Source organism: Scyliorhinus torazame, chromosome 1 (assembly GCF_047496885.1).
Source record: "Scyliorhinus torazame isolate Kashiwa2021f chromosome 1, sScyTor2.1, whole genome shotgun sequence".
In the NCBI taxonomy this organism is placed as follows: domain Eukaryota; kingdom Metazoa; phylum Chordata; class Chondrichthyes; order Carcharhiniformes; family Scyliorhinidae; genus Scyliorhinus; species Scyliorhinus torazame.
In genome coordinates, this window is record NC_092707.1 from 338,820,060 (window position 1) to 338,842,317 (window position 22,258).

The 22,258-nt window shown below is 45.8% G+C and overlaps 1 protein-coding gene across 2 annotated transcripts in view; it reads left to right on the forward strand.

Moving 5' to 3' along the window:
* Positions 1 to 22,258, forward strand: part of spata17 (spermatogenesis associated 17) — a 627,389-nt gene that overhangs the window by 113,311 nt on the left and 491,820 nt on the right. For both annotated transcript variants that reach the window (XM_072509320.1, XM_072509330.1), the window contains one exon: positions 3,664 to 3,864. In XM_072509320.1, the coding sequence (XP_072365421.1) occupies positions 3,664 to 3,864 (201 nt within the window). The remainder of the gene's footprint in view (positions 1 to 3,663; positions 3,865 to 22,258) is intronic.

The window sequence follows — 22,258 nt, forward strand, 5'->3', positions numbered from 1 at the left end:
GTGGTTTACCAAAGAAGTGGAATCTCTTGTTAAGAGGAAGAAGGAGGCCTATGTGAAGATGAGGTGTGAAGTTTCAGTTGGGGCGATGGATAGTTACAAGGTAGCGAGGAAGGATCTAAAGAGAGAGCTAAGACGAGCAAGGAGGGGACATGAGAAGTATTTGGCAGGAAGGATCAAGGAAAACCCAAAAGCTTTCTATAGGTATGTCAGGAATAAGCGAATGACTAGGGAAAGAGTAGGACCAGTCAAGGACAGGGATGGGAAGTTGTGTGTGGGGTCTGAAGAGATAGGCGAGATACTAAATGAATATTTTTCGTCAGTATTCACTCAGGAAAAAGATAATGTTGTGGAGGAGACTGCTGAGCCCCAGGCTAATAGATTAGATGGCATTGAGGTACGTAGGGAAGAGGTGTTGGCAATTCTGGACAGGCTGAAAATAGATAAGTCCCCGGGACCTGATGGGATTTATCCTAGGATTCTCTGGGAGGCCAGGGAAGAGATTGCTGGACCTTTGGCTTTGATTTTTATGTCATCATTGGCTACAGGAATAGTGCCAGAGGACTGGAGGATAGCAAATGTGGTCCCTTTGTTCAAAAAGGGGAGCAGAGACAACCCTGGCAACTATAGACCGGTGAGCCTCACGTCTGTAGTGGGTAAAGTCTTGGAGGGCATTATAAGAGACAAGATTTATAATCATCTAGATAGGAATAATATGATCAGGGATAGTCAGCCTGGCTTTGTGAAGGGTAGGTCATGCCTCACAAACCTTATCGAGTTCTTTGAGAAGGTGACTGAACAGGTAGACGAGGGTAGAGCAGTTGTTGTGGTGTATATGGATTTCAGCAAAGCGTTTGATAAGGTTCCCCACGGTAGGCTATTGCAGAAAATACGGAGGCTGGGGATTGAGGGTGATTTAGAGATGTGGATCAGAAATTGGCTAGCTGAAAGAAGACAGAGGGTGATGGTTGATGGGAAATGTTCAGAATGGAGTACAGTCACAAGTGGAGTACCACAAGGATCTGTTCTGGGGCCGTTGCTGTTTGTCATTTTTATCAATGACCTAGAGGAAGGTGCAGAAGGGTGGGTGAGTAAATTTGCAGACGATACTAAAGTCGGTGGTGTTGTCGATAGTGTGGAAGTATGTAGCAGGTTACAGAGGGATATAGATAAGCTGTAGAGCTGGGCTGAGAGGTGGCAAATGGAGTTTAATGTAGAGAAGTGTGAGGTGATTCACTTTGGAAGGAATAACAGGAATGCGGAATATTTGGCTAATGGTAAAGTTCTTGAAAGTGTGGATGAGCAGAGGGATCTAGGTGTCCATGTACATAGATCCCTGAAAGTTGCCACCCAGGTTGATAGGGTTGTGAAGAAGGCCTATGGAGTGTTGGCCTTTATTGGTAGAGGGATTGAGTTCCGGAGTCAGGAGGTCATGTTGCAGCTGTACAGAACTCTGGTACAGCCGCATTTGGAGTATTGCGTACAGTTCTGGTCACCGCATTATAGGAAGGACGTGGAGGCTTTGGAGCGGGTGCAGAGGAGATTTACCAGGATGTTGCCTGGTATGGAGGGAAAATCTTATGAGGAAAGGCAGATGGACTTGAGGTTGTTTTCGTTGGAGAGAAGAAGGTTAAGAGGAGACTTAATAGAGGCATACAAAATGATCAGGGGGTTGGATAGGGTGGACAATGAGAGCCTTCTCCCGCGGATGGAAATGGCTGGCACGAGGGGACATAGCTTTAAACTGAGGGGTAATAGATATTGGACAGAGGCCAGAGGTAGGTTCTTTACACAAAGAGTAGTGAGGCCGTGGAATGCCCTACCTGCTACAGTAGTGAACTCGCCAACATTGAGGGCATTTAAAAGTTTATTGGATAAACATATGGATGATAATGGCATAGTGTAGGTTAGATGGCTTTTGTTTCGGTGCAACATCATGGGCCGAAGGGCCTGTACTGCGCTGTATTGTTCTATGTTCTATGTACTATTTCGAAGATTGACTAGTTTAGCAAAAATATTTAATCTTCCAATATATGTATTTAAAATACACAACATAAGGTTGTTTGGTGATTGATACGATTTACATTTAGGACAAACCTGGTTTAATGAATAAAACACCAGGATTCCAATAAATTTGTTTTCCATTTTTTGGGGGGAAAATTTTGGTTTATCATCTTCAGTTTCAAACTGTGCCTTTAGTAATTTGCAAAACTAAAACCACAGTTAGTATGAGGTCATATCTGCTTCTCAAGTGACTTGTTTTGTTAATTGCTTTCAGCATTAATTATGGTATTTGTTTAATTAATCTTTTCAAAGCTTTTAAGTGAAAGAAAGGATGTTATTACATAGCAATAGATGATTTCATTTCTCGCAGGAATACTCAGGACTGTTTACAGCTATTAATTTAAAGTGCAATTGTGCAATTGGCAAGCAGAAATATTACCTTTTGAGTTTTCAATGAGAATAATTAAATCTTGAATATCTTACTGCATGTTGGATTGTGGCAATGTGTTAACAATCCACCTTCTTCTTAACATCAGGTCAATTATTTGCTGAGTGGGATTTTTAGAAATCCCGTGGCAGTTGTATGTCCTGATAATTATGATGAAGTATGTTGGTCAGTGTTGATTCAGCAATCCTATCTCCAGCAAATACTTCATTCACTGATCTCCTTCATGCTCTTCTTTACGGTCATTAAACTTCTTGTGCCTTTTCTTGCCATCCCCTGTGGCCCTAATTATAAAAGGCCTATATGAAAAACATCTAGATTGGGGAGGAAACTGACTGATGGATTGATAGCTTTGCAAAAGGGTCCAGAATTTAAATGCTATTCAATGGATGACTGGCCAACAAAAAGCACGTTTGCAGATATGCTTGACCTGGTGCAATTAATATTCCAGTTCATGCATGAATTCCTCTGATGGAGGGGGACTTAAAGTGCCAAAAGTGTGTCTCTTGCATAACTCATTTTCTCTTTAATGACAACCCAGAATTTTATACTTAAAAATATCAGTGTTTTCACAGCTCATTTGCCCTACTATGTGATCAGTACACTAGCCAGAAGTAGAACTTGATGCAGAGAGGTTAGTAGGAAGCTATTAACAGGGTCGCTCCTGAGAATTCAGCAGCTTTATTGAGTTCAGTTTTAGTTTGAATGTACAGCACCAACCCAGATGTAGTTTTTTTTTTTAAAAGCGAGTACAGATTTCCCCAAAGTATGGGTTTAGAAAATTGCCAAATAAAATGGGTTCCCAGACCACTCTGCTGGCTAAAGGCTGCTAAAGTTTGTGACAAACTTGAATGATGGAGAGAAATGTTACTTGCACAAAAACATTTGGCATATGCTGCTTTATAAATTGAGCATGCAACCATAATGCCTTATGACTGATTATATTTGATGTGTGGTAGTCATTTGCCATTCAGCATTTGTGTAAATAATACTAGTCAAATGCCAAATGTAGCTGCCTTTCATTGCTGCAACATATAAAACTTCTCAAGTTATTTTTATTAAAGGTAGGCTGTTTTTACTATTGTACCAATTCAAGGAATATAGCTAGCCATTGTGCAGTTTTTCATTTTAACTGTTACAAATTTTAAATAGATGTTTATTTTTTTGTGTGCATTACTTCATGGCAGTGAGTTAGTAAGTGTTACTTTTCTGTCTAGTGTCCAGGTATTTATAACTCTCCATATTTGGTGTGCCCGAATGAGATGGAATGTAGGCTACAACAGGTCAAACCATTACCTCTGAATATATCTTGGAAAAAGGACACCACTGAGGGTCTTGTGGATCCATCGATGCCTGACATTCTGTGCACCTTGCCTCCATTCGGGATGCTGCCACCTGTAGGTAAAAAGAAACCACAGGTATGTTGTTTTATGGTACTGGAGCAATGAGGGGTTGGCTATTTTTGTTAAAGGAAGGTTGTTTTTATTTAATTTTTCTTATGGTTAATGTCATCAATTATTGTCAGTGAATCATAACACACAAACTTGCAGAAATTGAATAATTTATAAAAATCACCCACATCAAAATTTCCATTTTGGATTAAATTTCTTTGTATTAAAAGAAATTGAGAAATGTTCTGTATTCTGTTCCATAGTGATAGTAAGCCAAGGAAATCTGAACTATTGACAGCTTGTTTCAATATTTCCTTTGGTTTTGCATCATTTCCGATGATTCACATCTATGGCTCATCATTTGTGAGTTTTTATGTGGGAGTACAGTCCAATTTAAGCATGGCGTTGTTAAGTTGTTATGCAGGCATCAATATAGGAATTAAAATATACCTGCATTTTTTTCAGTTGTACATTAAAACTAGTTGGTGATTGTACCATAGACAAAATATGTTATTGATGATTGATTGAACTAAAATTATTCAGTGCAAATAGTCTTAAGTAGCATAATTTGTATCATTTCTTTTTTTTAAAAACACTTTGGTCCATTAATGGCACATATCATAATATTTTTGTCTGTTAGGTAATAATAAGATTAATTTTAGAAATATATCAAGATCAACTCTTTGAACTTCTGGTTATATTAGCAGATAACTTCAGAAAAATAGACATTTTCTTGATTTCAAAGCACTACAAAATATCTCGCTTACATATGTCTTTGCTATTATATCATGTTGTGGCTATGATTCGGCAGTGGCAGTACTCTCTTTTCTGAGTCTAAACCTTGAGCACAAAATCGAGGTTGATGGTCTGGTGAGGGAGTGCTGCACTGTTTGAGGTTCTATTTTTAAATGAAACATTGAACAAAGACGTTTATATCTGCCCTTTCAGGTTGATGTAAATGATCCTATGGCATTGTTTCGAAGAAGAGTTGGAGGATGGGTTTTTCCCCCTGATATCCTGGTCAATATTTATCCCTCAACCAGCAAGATTACAACAAATTATCTAGTTCATATCACATTGCTGTTTGTGGAGCCTTGTGTGTAAATTGGCTGCTGAATTACCTACATTACAACAGGGACTACAATTTGTTGGCTGTGACTGGAGTATCAGCCTGGGCTATGTGCTCATGCCTCTCGAATACAACTTGAACCCATAATTTTCTGAATCAGCGAATACTACCTACCCACTGAGACATAAGGATATGTGTAATGTGGCTATTGTTAACCAAAATAAGATCCAAGCCAATGGGTGAAATCAAAAACAAGTCACATAGACTGGGATTCTCCATCTTCCCCCCCCCCAAAAAAAAAAAATCATGCTTATTCTTCCTGTCAACCTATGACCTCTACTTGCCCCCTGTCTCTTTTGAGATTACTGCTGTATGATCTCTCCCTCCTACAGTCAGAGTCCCTTTCGCAAATCTGTGATCTTTTCCTAGGACCATGATTATTTCTCAGTCCACTTTCAGAGCCGACGCTGCATTTTTTTTGTCCTTCCACTTTTTTACCTAATTTTGCCAGTCCATGAGTCGTACCTTCTGTACCTCAACTTGCACATTCAGCCAATGTTTGCATTTGCCAATGGCCTTTCTTACTCTTTACCTACAGTGGTGGCATCCTGCCATTTATTAATCCCTCCTGCCATATATTTTACTCCATTGCCAATTTTGGGTCATTGTCCTTTGGGATTAATAGCCTTATCTTGCACTTCAGTATCACTTTGTCTACATTTAGTCAGCTCTTTATCAGTCATAATCTGCTTCATGTAATTATACATCATGTGTGTATGTGAAGTGCATGGTGCCTCTTTGCTTTCTATTACATGTTCAGATTATGCAAATGTATAATCAATGCCCTTTAGCCTTGAGGAATGTACCCTCGCAGTTTGATTGCCATTTTGTAAAATGACTGTTTTTCCATCACTGCCTATAATCTTACCCAGGCTTTTCCACTTTTTCTGCCCTTTTGTGTAATATGCCATGTCCCCTGGATTAAAATTTATTTTTGAAGGACTTATGCAGTGCCATAAAGTTCACTGAATTTTCTCTGAAATCTCAGCCTTGATAAATGTCCTTCTGCCTGCATGCAGGGCATACAACTGCTTGAAAAAATTGATCTAATTGTCGTCACATCCAAGGCAGGGGGATGATCCCACATCACCAAAGGGATTTTTGGATTGCTCCCATAAACTAATTGGCAGGGACTCTAGCCCAAACTATTTGAAGTGAATTGTTCTCATGGACTGCCCACGCCTATGCCCCATGAGAAAAAAAAATGTCTTCTTTCCTTTAAATTCCTACCTCTGATGTCATCAACACTTCTTTAGCATAGTGATTAGAAATTAGGTCTTGTTGAGGGGACACAAAAATGTCCTGATTGTGTAAATATACATATTTCCTAAAAACAATTGCCTTTTCATGTTCTGTAGATAATTTCTTTGAGCCTTCTTTTCATAGAAGACTTATTCAACAGTAAGGGTGTTTCACAGGATACTACACCTGTGCTGATAAAATATTTTTTCTCTGGCTATTTTACATGGAATCACCACTGTCTTTACTGACTTTAAAGTGTTATCTCCAAACCTGAAGTAAGTAGAACTTTCATATTCCTTAACTTTACTTTGGCCTTTACCATTTAGAGAATTCATGTAATACTCTAACCAATCCACCCCAGTACTGTGGGACGTATGCCAAGGCCCAACTCATCACAATTGAATGAGTCCACAATTGAATCATCCTTAACTGACTACAGGTTCTGGTGGGCAACACAATTCGTTCTGACTCATCAGTATTGTCGTCTTTCCCTTCTGAACCTTCCATGGCATGTGTAATTTCAAAAACCCTGTTATTTCATTTCATCCAGTTCATCGCATAATGATATTTCGAGTTGCATGTAAAACACCTATTGACCATTCCTTAGTTATTCTTGGAGTTCATTCACTGACTACAGTTACCCAATTCCGTCTGTTTGAGCTGAAGGCCCCACCTGTGCCATGAAAGAGGCTGGAAATGAATGTTTGCCTTAAGCTTCATATATGTTCCAAAAGCATATCTCTTTCTGATAATCTAACTCCAATTACAACCAGGAGTCTATCTACGTTTGATACTTTAGCGCAATCCAACAATTTGAAATCAAGCACTGAATTATGGATCTCCAAATAGAATTTTTGCCATTTTGTATACAACCTGTTAAATGTCACGCTATATTACTCTATGGAATAATCATCCATTTTTCTAAATTTATTCAAGTTTGACCATGCTTCATGTGCTATTCTTAGAAATGTTGTCCTTAAATTTTAAGAAATTATTCAAATCATCCTTGGAGTCTAAATGAGCCTCTAGCTGTGAAAACACTTTGCACCTGGTCCTGCTGCTGGTAGGAAGCAAATGTACCAAGGCCATACCTTCCTTCTTCTTTGATAAAGATGTAACATGTCAGCGCGGCAGGGTGGCGCAGTGGTTAGCACTGCTGCCTACAGTACTGAGGACCTGGGTTCGATCCCAATTCCGGGTCACTGTCCATGTGGAGTTTGCACATCCTCCCTGTGTCTGCGTGGGTTTCACCCCCACAACCCAAAGATGTGCAGTGTAGGTGGATTGGCCACGCTAAATTGCCCCTTAATTGGGGAAAAAAAAATGGGTACTCTTAAAAAAATGTTTTAATGTAACGTGTCCATTTATTCACATAATTTTTCCATTGGTTATATTCATCAGCCTCACTGAACACTGGTGGAAACTGAACCCCTGATACTTTGCATGGGTTAGCCATTGTTCTCCAAAGTAAGTCTAATTACAACCTTCTGTCTGAAAAGAGCTCTTGGATTCCATTCTTCACCTTATAGACCAACCATTTTCAGCTGCCAATGTTGACAGGACCCTAGCCAGTTGGTGAAGTCAAAACTAAGATACACAGGGTGTGATCCTCAGGGCCCGTCGCCGCTGAAGTGTTGGGTGCTATGAGGTACAGACGCACCAACACGGTTGCGATTGGTACAACGCAGTTTTATTCCATTAAACTATTTATACATCAGACTTGGTACTTAGCACGTTGTGACTGTGTGAGTGTCTTGCTTTGAGGTCCTGGCCCTGTGCCGTCTCCAGATGGACTGCCTAGGAAGTGTTGTGTTTCTTGTTTTATACTGTGTCTGCTCTTGTCTGTGATTGGCTGTCGTGTTATGTGTGCTAATTGGTCCGTTGCTCTGTCTATCATTATGTATGTGTTATGATGTATGTTTGAATATCATGACTGCCGCGGGCTGAAAATTCCATTATGGCCACGTGCGAGAGGGCCATAACTGGATTTGTGGCGGCTTGATCTTGGTTTGAGATCTTCCCGCCCCCATACTGGCAATGTAATCAGGTTCACACTCAGAAAGGGCGTGAACCTGATTTCCATGGATTTAAATATAATTATACGTTTAAATGGCGTTGCTTCCAGCAGTGTTAGATGACCCCCCCCCCACTTGCCGATGTGAAGTCCTGTCAGCGCGAATCTCTACTGGTTTTTGAAACTAAAAACCAGACATGATGACCACGCCAAGGGCACGGAGGTGAGTATAGCCCCTGGGTGGTAAGGGAAATGGTACTGCCCATAAAACCCTGGCACTTTGGCAGTGCCAGTTTGGCACTCCCAGGTTGTCAGTGCCACTTTGGCACTCTGAATTTGGCACTCCAAGGTTGGCACTGCCAGGCAGGCCCTCTGTGTAGCCCAATTGATGGACTAACCATAAGTATGCGGGAGGCCCAATGGATGATTGTGGGGGGGCGGGGGGGGGGGGGGGGGGGGCTTGTGCCTGCGTTGGGCGTGGAATGAGCGAAGACTGTGATGGGTGTGGGGGTGTCCCAATGCAGGTGGAGTTTGGGGGGGGAGGTGAGTCACCCTGATGCTTGCCTGGTGTGGTGAGGAGAGCCTGATCTTCCAGAAGATGGGGGATAGACCATCTGCGGGCGATTGGTTATGGGTGTTTCCCATGCCTGTCAGGCGTCCTGATGTTTAGGGCGGGGTCGCAATATTTGCTGGGGGAATGCCTTTAACCTTGCTTTGAGATCGAGGTATCCTTTAAAAAGAGCATCCCAATCTCTGAATCCCAGCTTTGCTGGCGGGTTTTAGCCCCAGCATTTGAAATTCCATGACAGTGCCATTTGATCTGGCTAGAAAAGGCATCTGTGAAGCCAGTGACAGTCACACAGCTTTTCTCGCCTGATTCAGCGCTCTGTGCAATTTTGGGAAAATTCCGCCCACAGTTTTTCCTCAACAAAAGAGCTTTTTGACTTTGTTCAGTCTTAGCACTCTTCATAAACCGCCACTGTAACAATTGTCCTATATTTATGTGTATAAATATAATATATGTATAAATATATATATACTTATCTAAACAATGACCTTCACCTATGTATCAATATAATGGACTTCCGGTGGTGGCATGTGAGGAGAGGTCGCCCACTAGTCAGCTCCTGCCAGGATCCGTGTTTTAGAGTCCTTTTTCCCCGATTTTGGGGGAAACTTTTGCAAGAAAACATATTTGGTTGAGTATACAGGATACCTGTGCAGAACCAATGTCGAAAAAAGGTGGTAAGCAGCCTGCAGAAGGTAATTCGCTGACCGATTCAGAGGAATCGCGCAGCTCCTCTGTCGAAAAAATGGCAAGGACTGCAGCGGGATTCCCAATAACCGCGGATATAGTCGCTAGTGTGCTGGCAAATGAATTCGTCGTCCACTTCGCCAAATAGTGGAAATTGATGGCAGAGAACTTGCGAAAGCCTTTCGAGGAAGATCTCCTGCCCTCTCCAAAGTTAGACAGGGCCCATTGGACACTTTGTCAGAAATCTCGGTCGAATGAACCGGCATGTGCAGTCATCGTTTGCTTCCACAATTTCCAAGAAAAGGTGCGGGTCCTGAAGTGGGCCAAAGAACATCGAGATTAGAAACGGGTCTACCAGAACGTGAGAGCTGAGTTGGCAAGGAAGTGGGCAGCCTTTAACAAGGCTTAGGCCGCCTTATACAAGAAGGGAGTTCGGCTCAGGGTGGTATATCCAGTGAGGCTGCATTTCACATATGAATGAAAGGACTTTTGCTTTGATGCATCAGAGGAGTTGGACTCCTTCGTTAAAAAGCGCAGACTCTGTTCTAAATAACTGTGCTATGTGTGTTTTCAGGCAGCTGTGGTTTGGAAGGAGTGTAAGGGTATCCTGTACATAGTTGTCAATATTTGATGATAAAATGTTTCTTGTTTTTCTCTTTTGAGGGGGATGATGGGGTTAGGGTTCGGGTTCACTTGTGATATGTTTATTGGTGGGGGGCTAACTACCTTGAGAAATGCTGTTTCTTGTACTATAGTTAGAATTATATTGTCCCTGTTGGGAATTCAGTTTTGTTGGGGTACTATCTTGTGAGGTTTGTTTTGTCCTCGGGTCGGGCGATAATGTTGTTTCTGTGGGTGTGGGGGTGAACTGCCCCGCTAGCATTAAATTCAGCTAGTTAACGGGAGTGAGATGGGGGAGGGAGCTGCTGCTGTTGAACCAGTTTCACATGGTTTGATGACTTAGCATCTGTGTGGGGTTGTGGTTTGGGGGGAGGGGGATTTGGTCATTTGTTGGGTTTCAATATATATATTTGGGTGGGGGGGGGGTAGTTGGGGGAGGAGTTAGTTTGCTGATGTTGACTATGGAAGTTTCTTTTTTTCACTCTGTGGGTGGGTTTCGTGGTCATCTTGGGTAGGCCTTGGGACTGTATTTTTTGAGTAGGTACTTGACAATTCTTTGCGGTGGAAATGACTGAGTCCAGTATGAGGGGGTGTTGGGAGGCCCCAATTCGGTTGTTCACCTTGAACATAAGGGGGCTGGGTGGCCTGGTAGAAAGGTCGAGAGTTTTTGATCACCTAAAGAATCTAAGTGCTGATATGGTGTTTTTGCAGAAGACTTACTTGCAGATAAAGGATCAGACCATATTATGGGAGGAGTGATTGAGCCAAGTGTTTCATTCTGGCTTTGATGTACGGGCCCCAGGTGCACCAATTTTAGTTAATGAACGGGTTTATCGGCCACTAAGACCATGGCGGATCCCCACAACAGATTCATGATGGTATGTAGGTCTTAGGCGGATACATCGGTGGTACTGGTAAATTTCTACTTGCCAAATTATGATGATGTGGCGTTCGTTAGGAGACTGTAGGCATCCATTCCTGATCTGGACATGCAGCAACTGGTATTTGGAGGGGACTTCAACTAACTATTGGATCCTAAGCTGGATTGATCCAGGCCTAAATAATTTGCTCTTTCGGGGGTGGCGAAGGCGCTTCAGGCCTTTGTGGAGCAGATGGGAGGTGGTTAGCACCCAAGGTAGAAGGAATTTTTGTTTTTCTCCCATGTGCATAAGGTCTATTCCAGGATTGACTTCTTCCTGTTGGGTGGGTTCCTTCTACCTTGGGTGTGGAGAGCGGAATATTTGGCAATCGTAATCTCCGATCATGCTCCACATTTTGTGCACTTGGTCTTGGAGACAGATCCCAGTCAGCGCTCGACATGGAGGTTTGATTTAGCATTTTTAGTGGATAAAGGGTTTTATGAGCGCATGTCCGCGATTATTGAGGGATATATTTGATTCAATAGGAATGACTCTGCCTCTCCCTCCACGCTGTGGGAAGCCCTTAAGCCAGTTGTAATAAGGGAGGTCATCTTCTAAAAGACACATTTAAACAGGATGGTGAGGGAAGAGTGGCAGCACCTGTTGAGTGTGATTCTTTTTTTTTAATTTAGGGTACCCAATTCATTTTTTCCAATTAAGGGCCAATTTAGCGTGTTCAATCCACCTACCTTCCACATCTTTGGGTTGTGGGGGCGAAACCCACGCAAACACAGGGAGAATGTGCAAACTCCACACAGACAGTGACCCAGAGCCGGGATCGAACCTGGGACCTCGGCGCCGTGAGACTGCAGTACTACCACTGCACCACCGTGCTGCCCCCTGTTGAGTGTGATTCTTGAGATGGATCGCCGATATTCATGTGATCCTATCACGGGGTTGCTGGTGAACAGAAAGCAGCTGCAAACACAGTTTGATCTGTTATCCACAGGGAAGGCAATGAGTCAGCTTTGGTGCTCAAGGTGCATTTTTTACGAGTTAAAGGAGAAGACTTTTAGCACATACCAGCTGAGGCAGCAGGCGGCTTCCCAGAAGATTATACGGATCAAAAACTCATGCGGCAGCTTGGTTTCCAACCCAAGCGAAGAAAATACAGCTTTTGAGGTATTTTACAGAAACCTCTGTAGATCCGAGCCCCCAGAGAATAGTTTGACCATGTTGATATTCTTAGATAGGTTGTCCTTCCAGTGGGGGGGAGGAGTTAGATGCCTCACTGAGTCCTGCGGAAGTACTGAAGGGCATTGGATTGGTGCAATTGGGTAAAACCCCCGGCCCTGATGAGTTCTCCATCGACTTTTGTAAGAACTTTTCAAGCCAGTTAGTGGTATTGATAGTGGACATGTTTGTCACTGGATTCCTTGCCCTCCATACTCTCACAGGCCTCTTTATTTCTCATTTTTGAAAAAGGTCAAGGACCCCAAGGAATGTGGTTCATATAGACCCACATCTCTTTTCAACATTGAATCACACTCAACAGGTGCTGCCAAACTACTAGCTTAAGGTGTTGGCGCTGCAATTGGAGCCTTGGTGCCCCAGAGGTGATAGCGGACGACCAGACAAGCTTTAAGGGTTGGCAACTATTGGCTAATGTGCAGCAGTTATTCAATATTGTCCTTTCCCCCTGACCACTTTCCAAACCAGAAGTGTTTGCGCACAAGCATGCCGAGAAGGCATTCGATAGGGTAGAGTGAGAGTCCTTTTCGAGGTCATGGGGAAATTTGGTTTCAGGCAGAAGTTCAGTTTGTAGGTTTCGCTGCTATATCAGGCCCCTCGGGCCAGTGTATGCACCAATATTCAAGCTCGGGTTAATTTATATTACTTTGGGGTACAAGGCAGGGGTGTCCTCTGTCACCACTCCTGTTTGCGTTGGCGATTGAACCTTTTGCTGAAGCACTGAAATCTTCGGGCAAATGGAGGAGAATAAGGCGGGCGATGAGGGAACACCCCAGGATGTCCTTGTATACCGATGATCTGCTTCTGTATATTACGGATCCAGTCTCCCCTATGGATGAAATAATACAGCTACTCAGGAGCTTTGCCTCCTTTTCAGGGTGCAAAGTGAACCTGGGGAAGAGTGAATATTTTCCGGTTAACCCCCCCCCCCCCCCCAGGGAAGGGAACCAATCTGGGGGTAGTACCTTTTTGTTTAGCCAGAGGTAGCTTTCATTATCTGGGTGGCCCTAACTGGCTATCGCTCCATAGATTGAACTACACTCGGCTGGTGAGCAGGGTAAGGTCCTACTTGCAGAGGTGCGATAACCTCCCTCTGTCCTTGGCAGGCATGATCCAAACTATAAAAATGAATATCCTCCCAAGGTTTTTATTTTTATTTGTGTCTCCATATTTTTCTGCCTAAATCGTTTTTGCTAGGATTAATAAGTTCATAGCCTCCTTCATTTGGAATCTTGGGTCTGTCCCACCCGTGAGGCATTCCTTCAGAGGGGCAGCTCTTTTATTATCAGGCGGTCAACATTGATAGGTGCTGGAATGAATTGGGGAACCGAGCTCCATATGGAGACAGATGGAGGCAAACTCTTCTAGGGACTCTAGTTTAAGGGCTTTGGCAATGACCTCACTTCCCTTCTCTCCGGTGAAGTATTCTTTGAACTCGGTGGTGGTGTCCACTCAAAGGATATGGAAGCAATTTAGGTAGCATTATAAATTGGGCTCCATGTGGGCAGCACAGTGGCGCAGCGGTTAGCACTGCTGCCTCATGGCGCTGAAGTCCCAGTTTCGATCCCGGCTCTGGGTCACTATCCGTGTGGAGTTTGCACATTCTCCCCATGTTTGCGTGAGTTTTGCCCCCACAACCCAAAGATGTGCAGGCTAGGTGGATTGGCCACGCTAAATTGCCCCTTAATTGGAAAAAAATGAATTGGTACTCTAAATTTATTTTTAAAAGATTGGGCTCATGTCATTGCTGGCTCCTTTCTGTGGCAACCGTCTATTTGTACCATCGAGTCTGGAATCGACGTTCGGGTCGTGGGAGGGAAAGGGCCTTGAGAGTTTTGGGGATCTGTTTGTGGAGGGATGGTTTGCTATTTTGGTGGAGCTATCGACGAAGTTTCAACTTTCGGGGGTGGACTTGTTCCATTCCCTCCTAATAGGTGATTTTGTTCGGAAGACCTTTCCTACACTTCTCTTGACTCCCCAACCCTCCTTGTTGAAAAGGATCCTATCATTAGCAGGGTCTGGTGGGGGGGAGCATTTCTGGCATCTTGTCAAAGGAGGTAGCCCTGCCCGATGAGGTGCAAGTAAAATGGAAGGAGGAACTGGGACCTATTCTAGATGGGGGGCAAATAAAGTTGGGCACTTTATTCTCCATTTGCCAGATTTCTGCCCACTGACTTAACCTATCCATGTCCCTTTGCGCCCTTGCTGCTTGCTCCTTCCTTCAGTTGTTTCTCCCAGAATTTATTGCAGAGTTGTTTCAGCCAGAATGCACGTCCCCTTTAGGATGTGTAGCTGCTTTTTAAGTAAAGTCTGCAACTCCTAATATAGCCACTCTCCCCCTTTCTAATTAGTGTACAGCCAATAAATTGTAGCGCATGCAGGAATTATTGTAATTGGCAGGAAGCACCAGTATTGAGTGCTTGACAAAATGCAGCAGCAAAGTTCACATCACTCATCTCCATAGTACTGAATGGCTGAGAATTGATCGGCCAGAAGTTGTTCATTGAAAATAGCTGACTTACAAAAGATCCCAAATATGCCATGTCAGAAAAAGAACTTTTGAAATCAATTTTGACGTTCATAATTTCCCAAGCTCTGTGATGGATATTTATTTGTCACTGCTATTATTTACAGTCATTGCTTTTTAATGGTAATTGGTTCCAATTGTGGGTTTCTATTAATGTAGAACACAAGTGAACATAAATGAGCTATGAATCATTTCTTTTGATTAGCCCCTGTGTTTGTTTCTTGTGTGCTTGTTGGAACTCCAGTCATGATGGGTCACTCATGAGCTCACCTGTTGGATTATTGAATCTTAATATTGTTGTGTCAAGCTGATAATTGAGCACTGTTGACTTCCGTTTGTGACCATGGAGTGAGTGGTCACATACAGGGCTGTTCCTGCTTAAAGTACAGAAAAGGGCTCTTTTCACACAGATCCGGGTGGAATTTTGATGAAAAGGCGTAGGTGAATGTTAGAGGAGTAGTTTACCCCTGGAATGGTATGTCTTCTGATCACCGGACCTGGCAGAAAACAGTGAGAGGTTTGGCTGGAAAGTTGAAACAGTCTTGTGCTTCACAGACAGTCTCTTCCAGCATGCAGGCGGGGGAGGGGCAAGTTGGAAGCCCCAGATACAGGAACTGATTACTTTTATCAAGCAGGAATTCCATAAGCAGAGGAAAGAAATGCGTGAGGATCATGCAAAGGCCATTGCAGAAGCTGTGGCATCGCTGAAGAGTACTTTGGAGCAGATGGAGAGGTGTTTGGAGGTGCAGGGGTCACAGATTCGGGAGATTGAAGGAGTGATCTCGGACCACAGCGATCATGTGGTGGCTCTGGAGGCGGAGGTGGGGCTCCTAGGAGACCTTTGTAAGACGTTGAGGGCAAAGGTTGAGGAGCAGGAAAATACCTCGAGAAGACAGAACCTGTGAATAGTGGGCCTGCCTGAAGGAGTGGAAGGTGTGAGTGCCACGAGGTACGTCTCGGGGATGCTGGCGGGGCTGGTGGCAGAAGGGGTGCTAGATAAGGCACCTGAAGTGGACCGAGCACATAGATCTCTGAGGCAGAAGCCTAGCGCTGGGGAGCCGCCGAGGGTGGTGATCGTGAGGCTCCATAAATTTGTGGAGAAAGAGGAAATTCTACGGTGGGTCAGGGAGAAGCGTGGCTGCGACTGGGAGGGAAATAACGTCTGGATTTATGAGGACATTGGAGCCGAGTTGGCAAAACGGCGGGCAGGTTTCAACAAGGCCAAGGCGGTGCTGTACCGACGGCAGATCAGGTTTGGGGTACTCTACCCGGCGAAATTATGGGTGACGTTCGGAGGCCGAGAATTTTATTGCGAGACCCCAGAAGTGGCCGAAGACTTAATTAAGGAGCATAAACTGGGGGAGAACTGAGTGGACAATGCTTGGGAACCGGGGTGCTGGCACTATGTAATGGTCGGGAGCATGTTTGAAGTGGGTGTAGGGATTGGGGGATTTTCGCCTTTTTTTGTGGGGAGGGGGGGTTGTGTTCAATGTTGAGATTGTGAGGAGTTGTAGGGGTGAAAAGTTTATGTGGGGATGGATGTTCCCATCTCCCCTCCTGTTTTATGGGACTTTGTGTTTAACATCTGTTTGTTTGCTTTTGGAGAAGGCTGTCAGGTGCTCAGGAGAAGTCCTTGTTTGGGTGGAGGAGGGTAAGGCCAGCAGGAGGCCTTCTTCTTTGAGCTGAGGAGTGGGGGGGGCGGGGGGGGGGGAGAGAGGGAGGGAGAGGTCATTAGGATGTGCCTTTGGGCAGGGGCAACCGCGCCAGCAGATTATGCTGGTGAACGGAAGTGAGGTGGTGGGGGAGAAGGCCACGAGGGGTGGCCGGGGAGAGGGGAGAAAGGGGAAGTGGGGGGGGAAGAAGGGGAAGGGGAAAAGCGGGGGGGCGGAGTTTTGCGACGCGGCAGGGGGTGAGAGATGACATGGTCAAGGGCGAAGAAAGGGGCCATCTGGGATGGGCTAGGTACAGGCTGGAATTAAAGGGGCAGGAGTTAAGTGGGGAAGGTGATGGACAGTAGAGGGGATTGGAGGCGCAAGCCTCCGGTAAGGGTGGTAACGTGGAACGTCCGGGGACTGAATGGGCCGGTTAAAAGGTTGCGGGTGTTTGCGCACCTCAGGAGCTTGAAAGCGGGGGTGGTCTTTTTGCAGGAGACACACCGCCGTGTGAAGGACCAGGTTACGTTAAGGAAGGGGTTGTTTGGGCAGGTTTTTCCACTCGTGGTTTGATTCGAAATCGAGGGGTGTGGCGATTTTAATGAGCAAAAAAATGGGATTCGTGATTGCGAAGGAGGTGAGGGATCCAGGTGGGAAATATGTGATTGTGAGTGGGGCATTGGAAGGGGCACCAGTAGTGTTGGTAAATGTGTATGGCCCAAATTGGGATGATTTGGGTTTTATGACGGGGTTGCTGGCAGCAATCCCGGTTTTGGCAACGTACCAGTTGATCACGGGGGGAGATTTTAACTGTGTCCTGTAGCCGAGGATGGATAGATCGAGCCCCAGATCAATGGGTAGGGTACGAATGGCAAGGGAGCTGGGGAGGTTTATGGAGAGGATGGGTATGGTGGATCCATGGAGCTTTCAGAACCCAGAGGGAAGGGAGTATTCCTTCTTTACACACGTCAAAAGGTGTATTCGAGATTGATTACTTTGTAGTTTGTCGGGAGATTTTGGTTGGGGTGGAGGGGGCAGAGTATGCGGGGATAGTTATCTTGGACCATGCACCCCACTGGCTGGATATTCGGTTCAGTACGGGACGAGGGCAGAGGCCGGGGTGGAGGTTTGACTCGGGGTTGTTGGCAGATGGAGGTTTTTATGATAAGGTACGGTTGGCGATTAGGGATTACGTGGAGTTCAATCAGAAAGGGGAGGTGTCGGCGGGCATTTTTTGGGAAGCACTGAAGGCAGTGGTCCAGGGAGAAATGATCTCATTTATGGTTCGTGCGAATAAGGAAAGGAGGGCGAAACATGACCATCTGGTGAGTGAGATAGTGGAGGTGGACAGGGAATATTCGAGGGTGCCCACCGTGGAGGGATTGGCGAGGAGGAAAAAGTTGCAGGGGCGATTTGACAGGCTGACAACTGGGAGGGCGGTAGGGCAACTGCGTAGGGCAAGAGGGGTACAATACGTGTATGGGGAGAAGGCGAGCCGCATGCTGGCGCACCAGCTGCGAAGGCAGGCTGCGTCCAGGGAAATATTGAAGATCCAGACTGGGGCTGGGGATGTGGTGTCAGAGCCAGGGAAGATAAATGAGGCATTTAGAGAGTATTATCAGGGACTTTATGAGGCAGACCCAGGAGGAGAGGAGGGGGACATGGGACGGTTTCTGAATGAGCTGAAATTTCCCCAGGTGGAGGAAGCAAAGAGGCAGGCGTTGGAGGAGCCCCTGGGGCTGAGCAAGGTGCTGGATAGTATCAGGGGTATGAAGTCGAGGAAGGCCCCTGGGCCGGATGGGATACCCAGTGTTTAATGAAGCACTGGAGAAGGAGGAGTTGCCAGAGACGATGAAGCAGGCAGTTATCACACTAATCCCCCAAAAAAGGGATTCTGGTGGAATGTGGGTCACATAGATCCATATCACTATTGAACACGGATGTGAAAGTATTGGCTAAGTTTTGGCAGGGAGGAGGGAGGATTGTGTCCGGGGGTGGTTGCAGAAGATCAAACAGGCTTCGTGAAGGGCAGGCAGCTCACAAGTAATATAAGACGGCTGTTGAATGTGGTAATGTATCCGTTGAGAGCTCTGGTACCGGAGGTGGTGGTGACCATGGACGCGGAGAAAGCATTTGATCGGTTGGAGTGGCGGTACTTGTTCGAAGTTTTGGGAAGGTTTGGGTTTGGGCCGAGATTTGTGGCATGGGTGCAGTTGTTGTATGTGGCGCCAAGAGCGAGGGTGAGGATGAATGATATGAGCTCACAAAGCTTTGACTTACACAGAGGTACGAGGCAGGGGTGCCCGCTGTCGCCGCTGTTGTTTGCGCTGGCCATAGAGCCGTTGGCGATGGCGCTCAGGGGGTCGGCAGAGTGGCAGGGGTTAATGAGGGACAGAGGGAGCATCGGGTGTCACTCTGTGCCCATGACCTCCTGCTGTATGTTTTGGATCCATTGGAGAGTATGGGAAGGATTATGGGCCTGTTGGGAAGGTTTGGAGGGTTCTCGGGATACAAGCTGAATGTAGGGAAAAGCGAGGTATTCCCGGTGAATGAGCTGGCACAGCGAGCTAATTTAGGGGGGGTGCCATTTACAGTAGCAAGGGATAGGTTTAGGTACTTGGGGATTCAGGTAGTGAGGGAATGGACGGGGCTCCATAAGTGGAACTTAATGAAGCTGGTGAAGGAGGCCAGGGAGGATCATAAGAGGTGGATACACTGCACTTAACGTTGGCGGGGAGGGTCCAAGTGGTGAAAATGAATATTCTGCCGAGGTTCTTTTTTATCTTTCATGCTCTCCCGATCTTTATACTAAAGGCCTTTTTTCGGAAAGTGGACATCTCTTTTGTGTGGCGGGGAAGGTGCCAAGGGTGGGGAGGACCCTGCTACAGAGGCAGAGGCAGCAGGGGGGGTTGGCGTTGCCAAACTTGCTTCATTATTATTGGGCGGCAAATGTGGACAAGCTGCGGCAGTGGTGGGAAGGAGAAGGGGTAGAGTGGGTTAGGATGGAGGAGGAATCTTGTAAGGGGTCTAGTTTGAGGGCTATGGTGATGGCAGCATTGACAATGGCTCCGAGTTGGTATTCAGGGAGCTCAGTGGTGCAGTCCACGGTGAAGATATGGAATCAGCTGAGGAGGCATTTTAGGGTGGAAGGGATGTCGGTGCTAACGCCGCTGTGCGGGAATCATGGGTTTGAGCCGGGGATGGATGGATACAGGAGGTGGAGGGAAGTGGAGCTGGTCAAGGTGAGGGATTTGTAATTGGAGGAAGGGTTCGCCAGTCTGGAGGAGCTAAGGGAGATGGTAGAGCTGCCGAGGGGTAGTGAGTTCAGATATCAAGAGGTTCGGGACTTTGCACGAAAGGTCTGGAAGGGGTTCCCTAGATTGCCGGGATACACCCTGCTGGACGACTGCTGCTTCCGGATGTGGGAGGGGAGGGAAGAATTGGGGATATATATATGTGGCTGGGCGAGCGGGTGGTGAAGATCAAGGAGAAATGAGAAGCGGAGTTGGGAATGGAGATGAAATGAAATGAAAATCGCTTATTGTCACAAGTAGGCTTCAAATGAAGTTACTGTGAAAAGCCCCTAGTCGCCACATTCCGGCGCCTGTTCGGGGAGGCTGGTACGGGAATTGAACTCGTGTTGCTGGCCTGCCTTGGTCTGCTTTCAAAGCCAGCCTTTAGCTTTGTGCTAAACCAGTCCCTACCAGATCAATTGGGGAGTAGGGAGTGAGGCACTGCGAATGGTAAACGGGACCTCCTCTTGTGCAAGGATGAGCCTGATACAGTTTAAGGTGGTGCACAAGGTGCATGACTCGGGCAAGAATGAGTGGGTTCTTTCAGGGGGTAACAGATGAGTGTGAGAGGTGTGGGGAGGGGTCAGCGAATCATGCGCACATGTTTTGGGGTTGTGAAAAATTGGGAAGATTGTGGGCGGGAGGTTTCGCGGTCTTAGCCAGGATAGTGGAGGAGGGAGTGGACCTGGACCCTTTGGTGGTGATATTTGGGGTTTCAGAGAAGCCGGAGCTCATGGAGAGGAGGAAGGCCGATATCATGGCTTTCGCCTCTCTGATTGCACGGCGACAAATTTTGCTGGAGTGGCAGTCGGCATCGCCACCGGGGGTAGCAGCATGTTTGGGTGACCTGTATGACTTCCTGCGGTTAGAGAAGATAAAGTATGAGTTAAGGGGCTCAGCAGGGGAGTTCGAGAAAAGATGAGAGATCTTTGTACCGTGTTTGAGGAGCTGTTTGTCGTGGCGTGGGGGGGTTGATGGGGAGGGGGGGTTGAAAAAGGAGGAAAATCTGTACAAACTATAGTTTATTGTTGGGAAGAATGTTTCCCGTGGTGTTTATTTGCTGTAACCTACCTTGATACAAGTTTGAATAAAATGCGTTTTACAAGAAATATAATTGAGCACTGTTGTGTTAGGCAAGTGTTGTGTTAGAGGCGGCAGGGTGGCACAGTAGTTAGCACTGATGCCTCACAGTGTCAGGGACCTTGTCCAATTCTGGCCTTGCATGACTCTCTGTATGGAGTTTTCACTTTCTACACACGTCTGTGTGGGTTTCCTCGCACAGTCCAAAGATGTGCAGGTTAGGTGGAGGGATTCAGATACTTGGATAATTGGGGCTCATTCTGGGGTAGGTGGGACCTCTACAAACTGGATGGTCTACACCTGAACCAGAGGGGTACCAATATCCTGGGGGGGGAAATTTGCGAATGCTCTTCGGGAGGGTTTAAACTAATTCAGCAGGAGGATGGGAACCGGAATTGTAGCTCCAGTGTAAAGGAGGTTGAGAATAGTGAGGTCATGAGTAAGGTTTCAAGGTCTCAGAAGTGTACCGACACGCGGGTGGTTTGAAGTGTGTCTACTTCAACGCTAGGAGCATCCGGAATAAGATGGGTGAACCTGCGGCATGGGTTGGTACCTGGGACTTCGATGTTGTGGCCATTTCGGAGACATGGATAGAGCAGGGACAGGAATGGTTGTTGCAAGTTCTGGGGTTTAGATGTTTCAGTAAGCTTATAGAAGGTGGTAAAAGAGGGGGAGGTGTGGCATTGTTAGTCAAGGACAGTATTACGGTGGCAGAAAGGACGTTTGATGAGGACCCGTCTACTGAGGTAGTATGGGCTGAGGTTAGAAACAGGAAAGGAGAGGTCACCCTGTTGGGAGTTATCTATAGGCCTCTGAAAAGTTCCAGTGATGTAGAGGGAAGGATTGCAAAAATGATTCTAGATAGGAGCGAAAGTAACAGGGCAATTGTTATGGGGGAATTTAACTTTACAAATATTGACTGGAAACGCTATAGTTTGAGCACTTTAGATGCGTCAGTTTTTGTCCAATGTGTGCAGGAGGGTTTCCTGGCACAGTATGTAGATAGGCCAACAATAGGCGAGGCCACATTGGATTTGGTACTGGGTAATGAACCAGGCCAGGTGTTAGATTTGGAGGTAGGTGAGCACTTTGGTGATAGTGACCTCAATTCGGTTACATTTACTTATAGCGATGGAAAGGGATAGGTATATACCGCAGTGCAAGAGTTATAGCTGGGGGAAAGGCAATTATGATGCGATTAGGCAAGACTTAGGATGCATAGGATGGGGAAAGAAACTGCAGGGGATGGGCACGATTGAAATGTGGAGCTTGTTCAAGGAACAGCTACTGCGTGTCCTTGATAAGTATGTACCTGTCAGGCAGGGAGGAAGTGGTCGAGCGAGGGAACCGTGGTTTACTAAAGTAGTTGAATCACTTGTCAAGAGGAAGAAGGAGGTTTCTGTAAAGATGAGATGTGAAGGTTCAGTTAGGGTGCTTGAGAGTTACAAGTTAGCCAGTAAGGGCCTAAAGAGAGAGCTAAGAAGAGCCAGGAAGGGA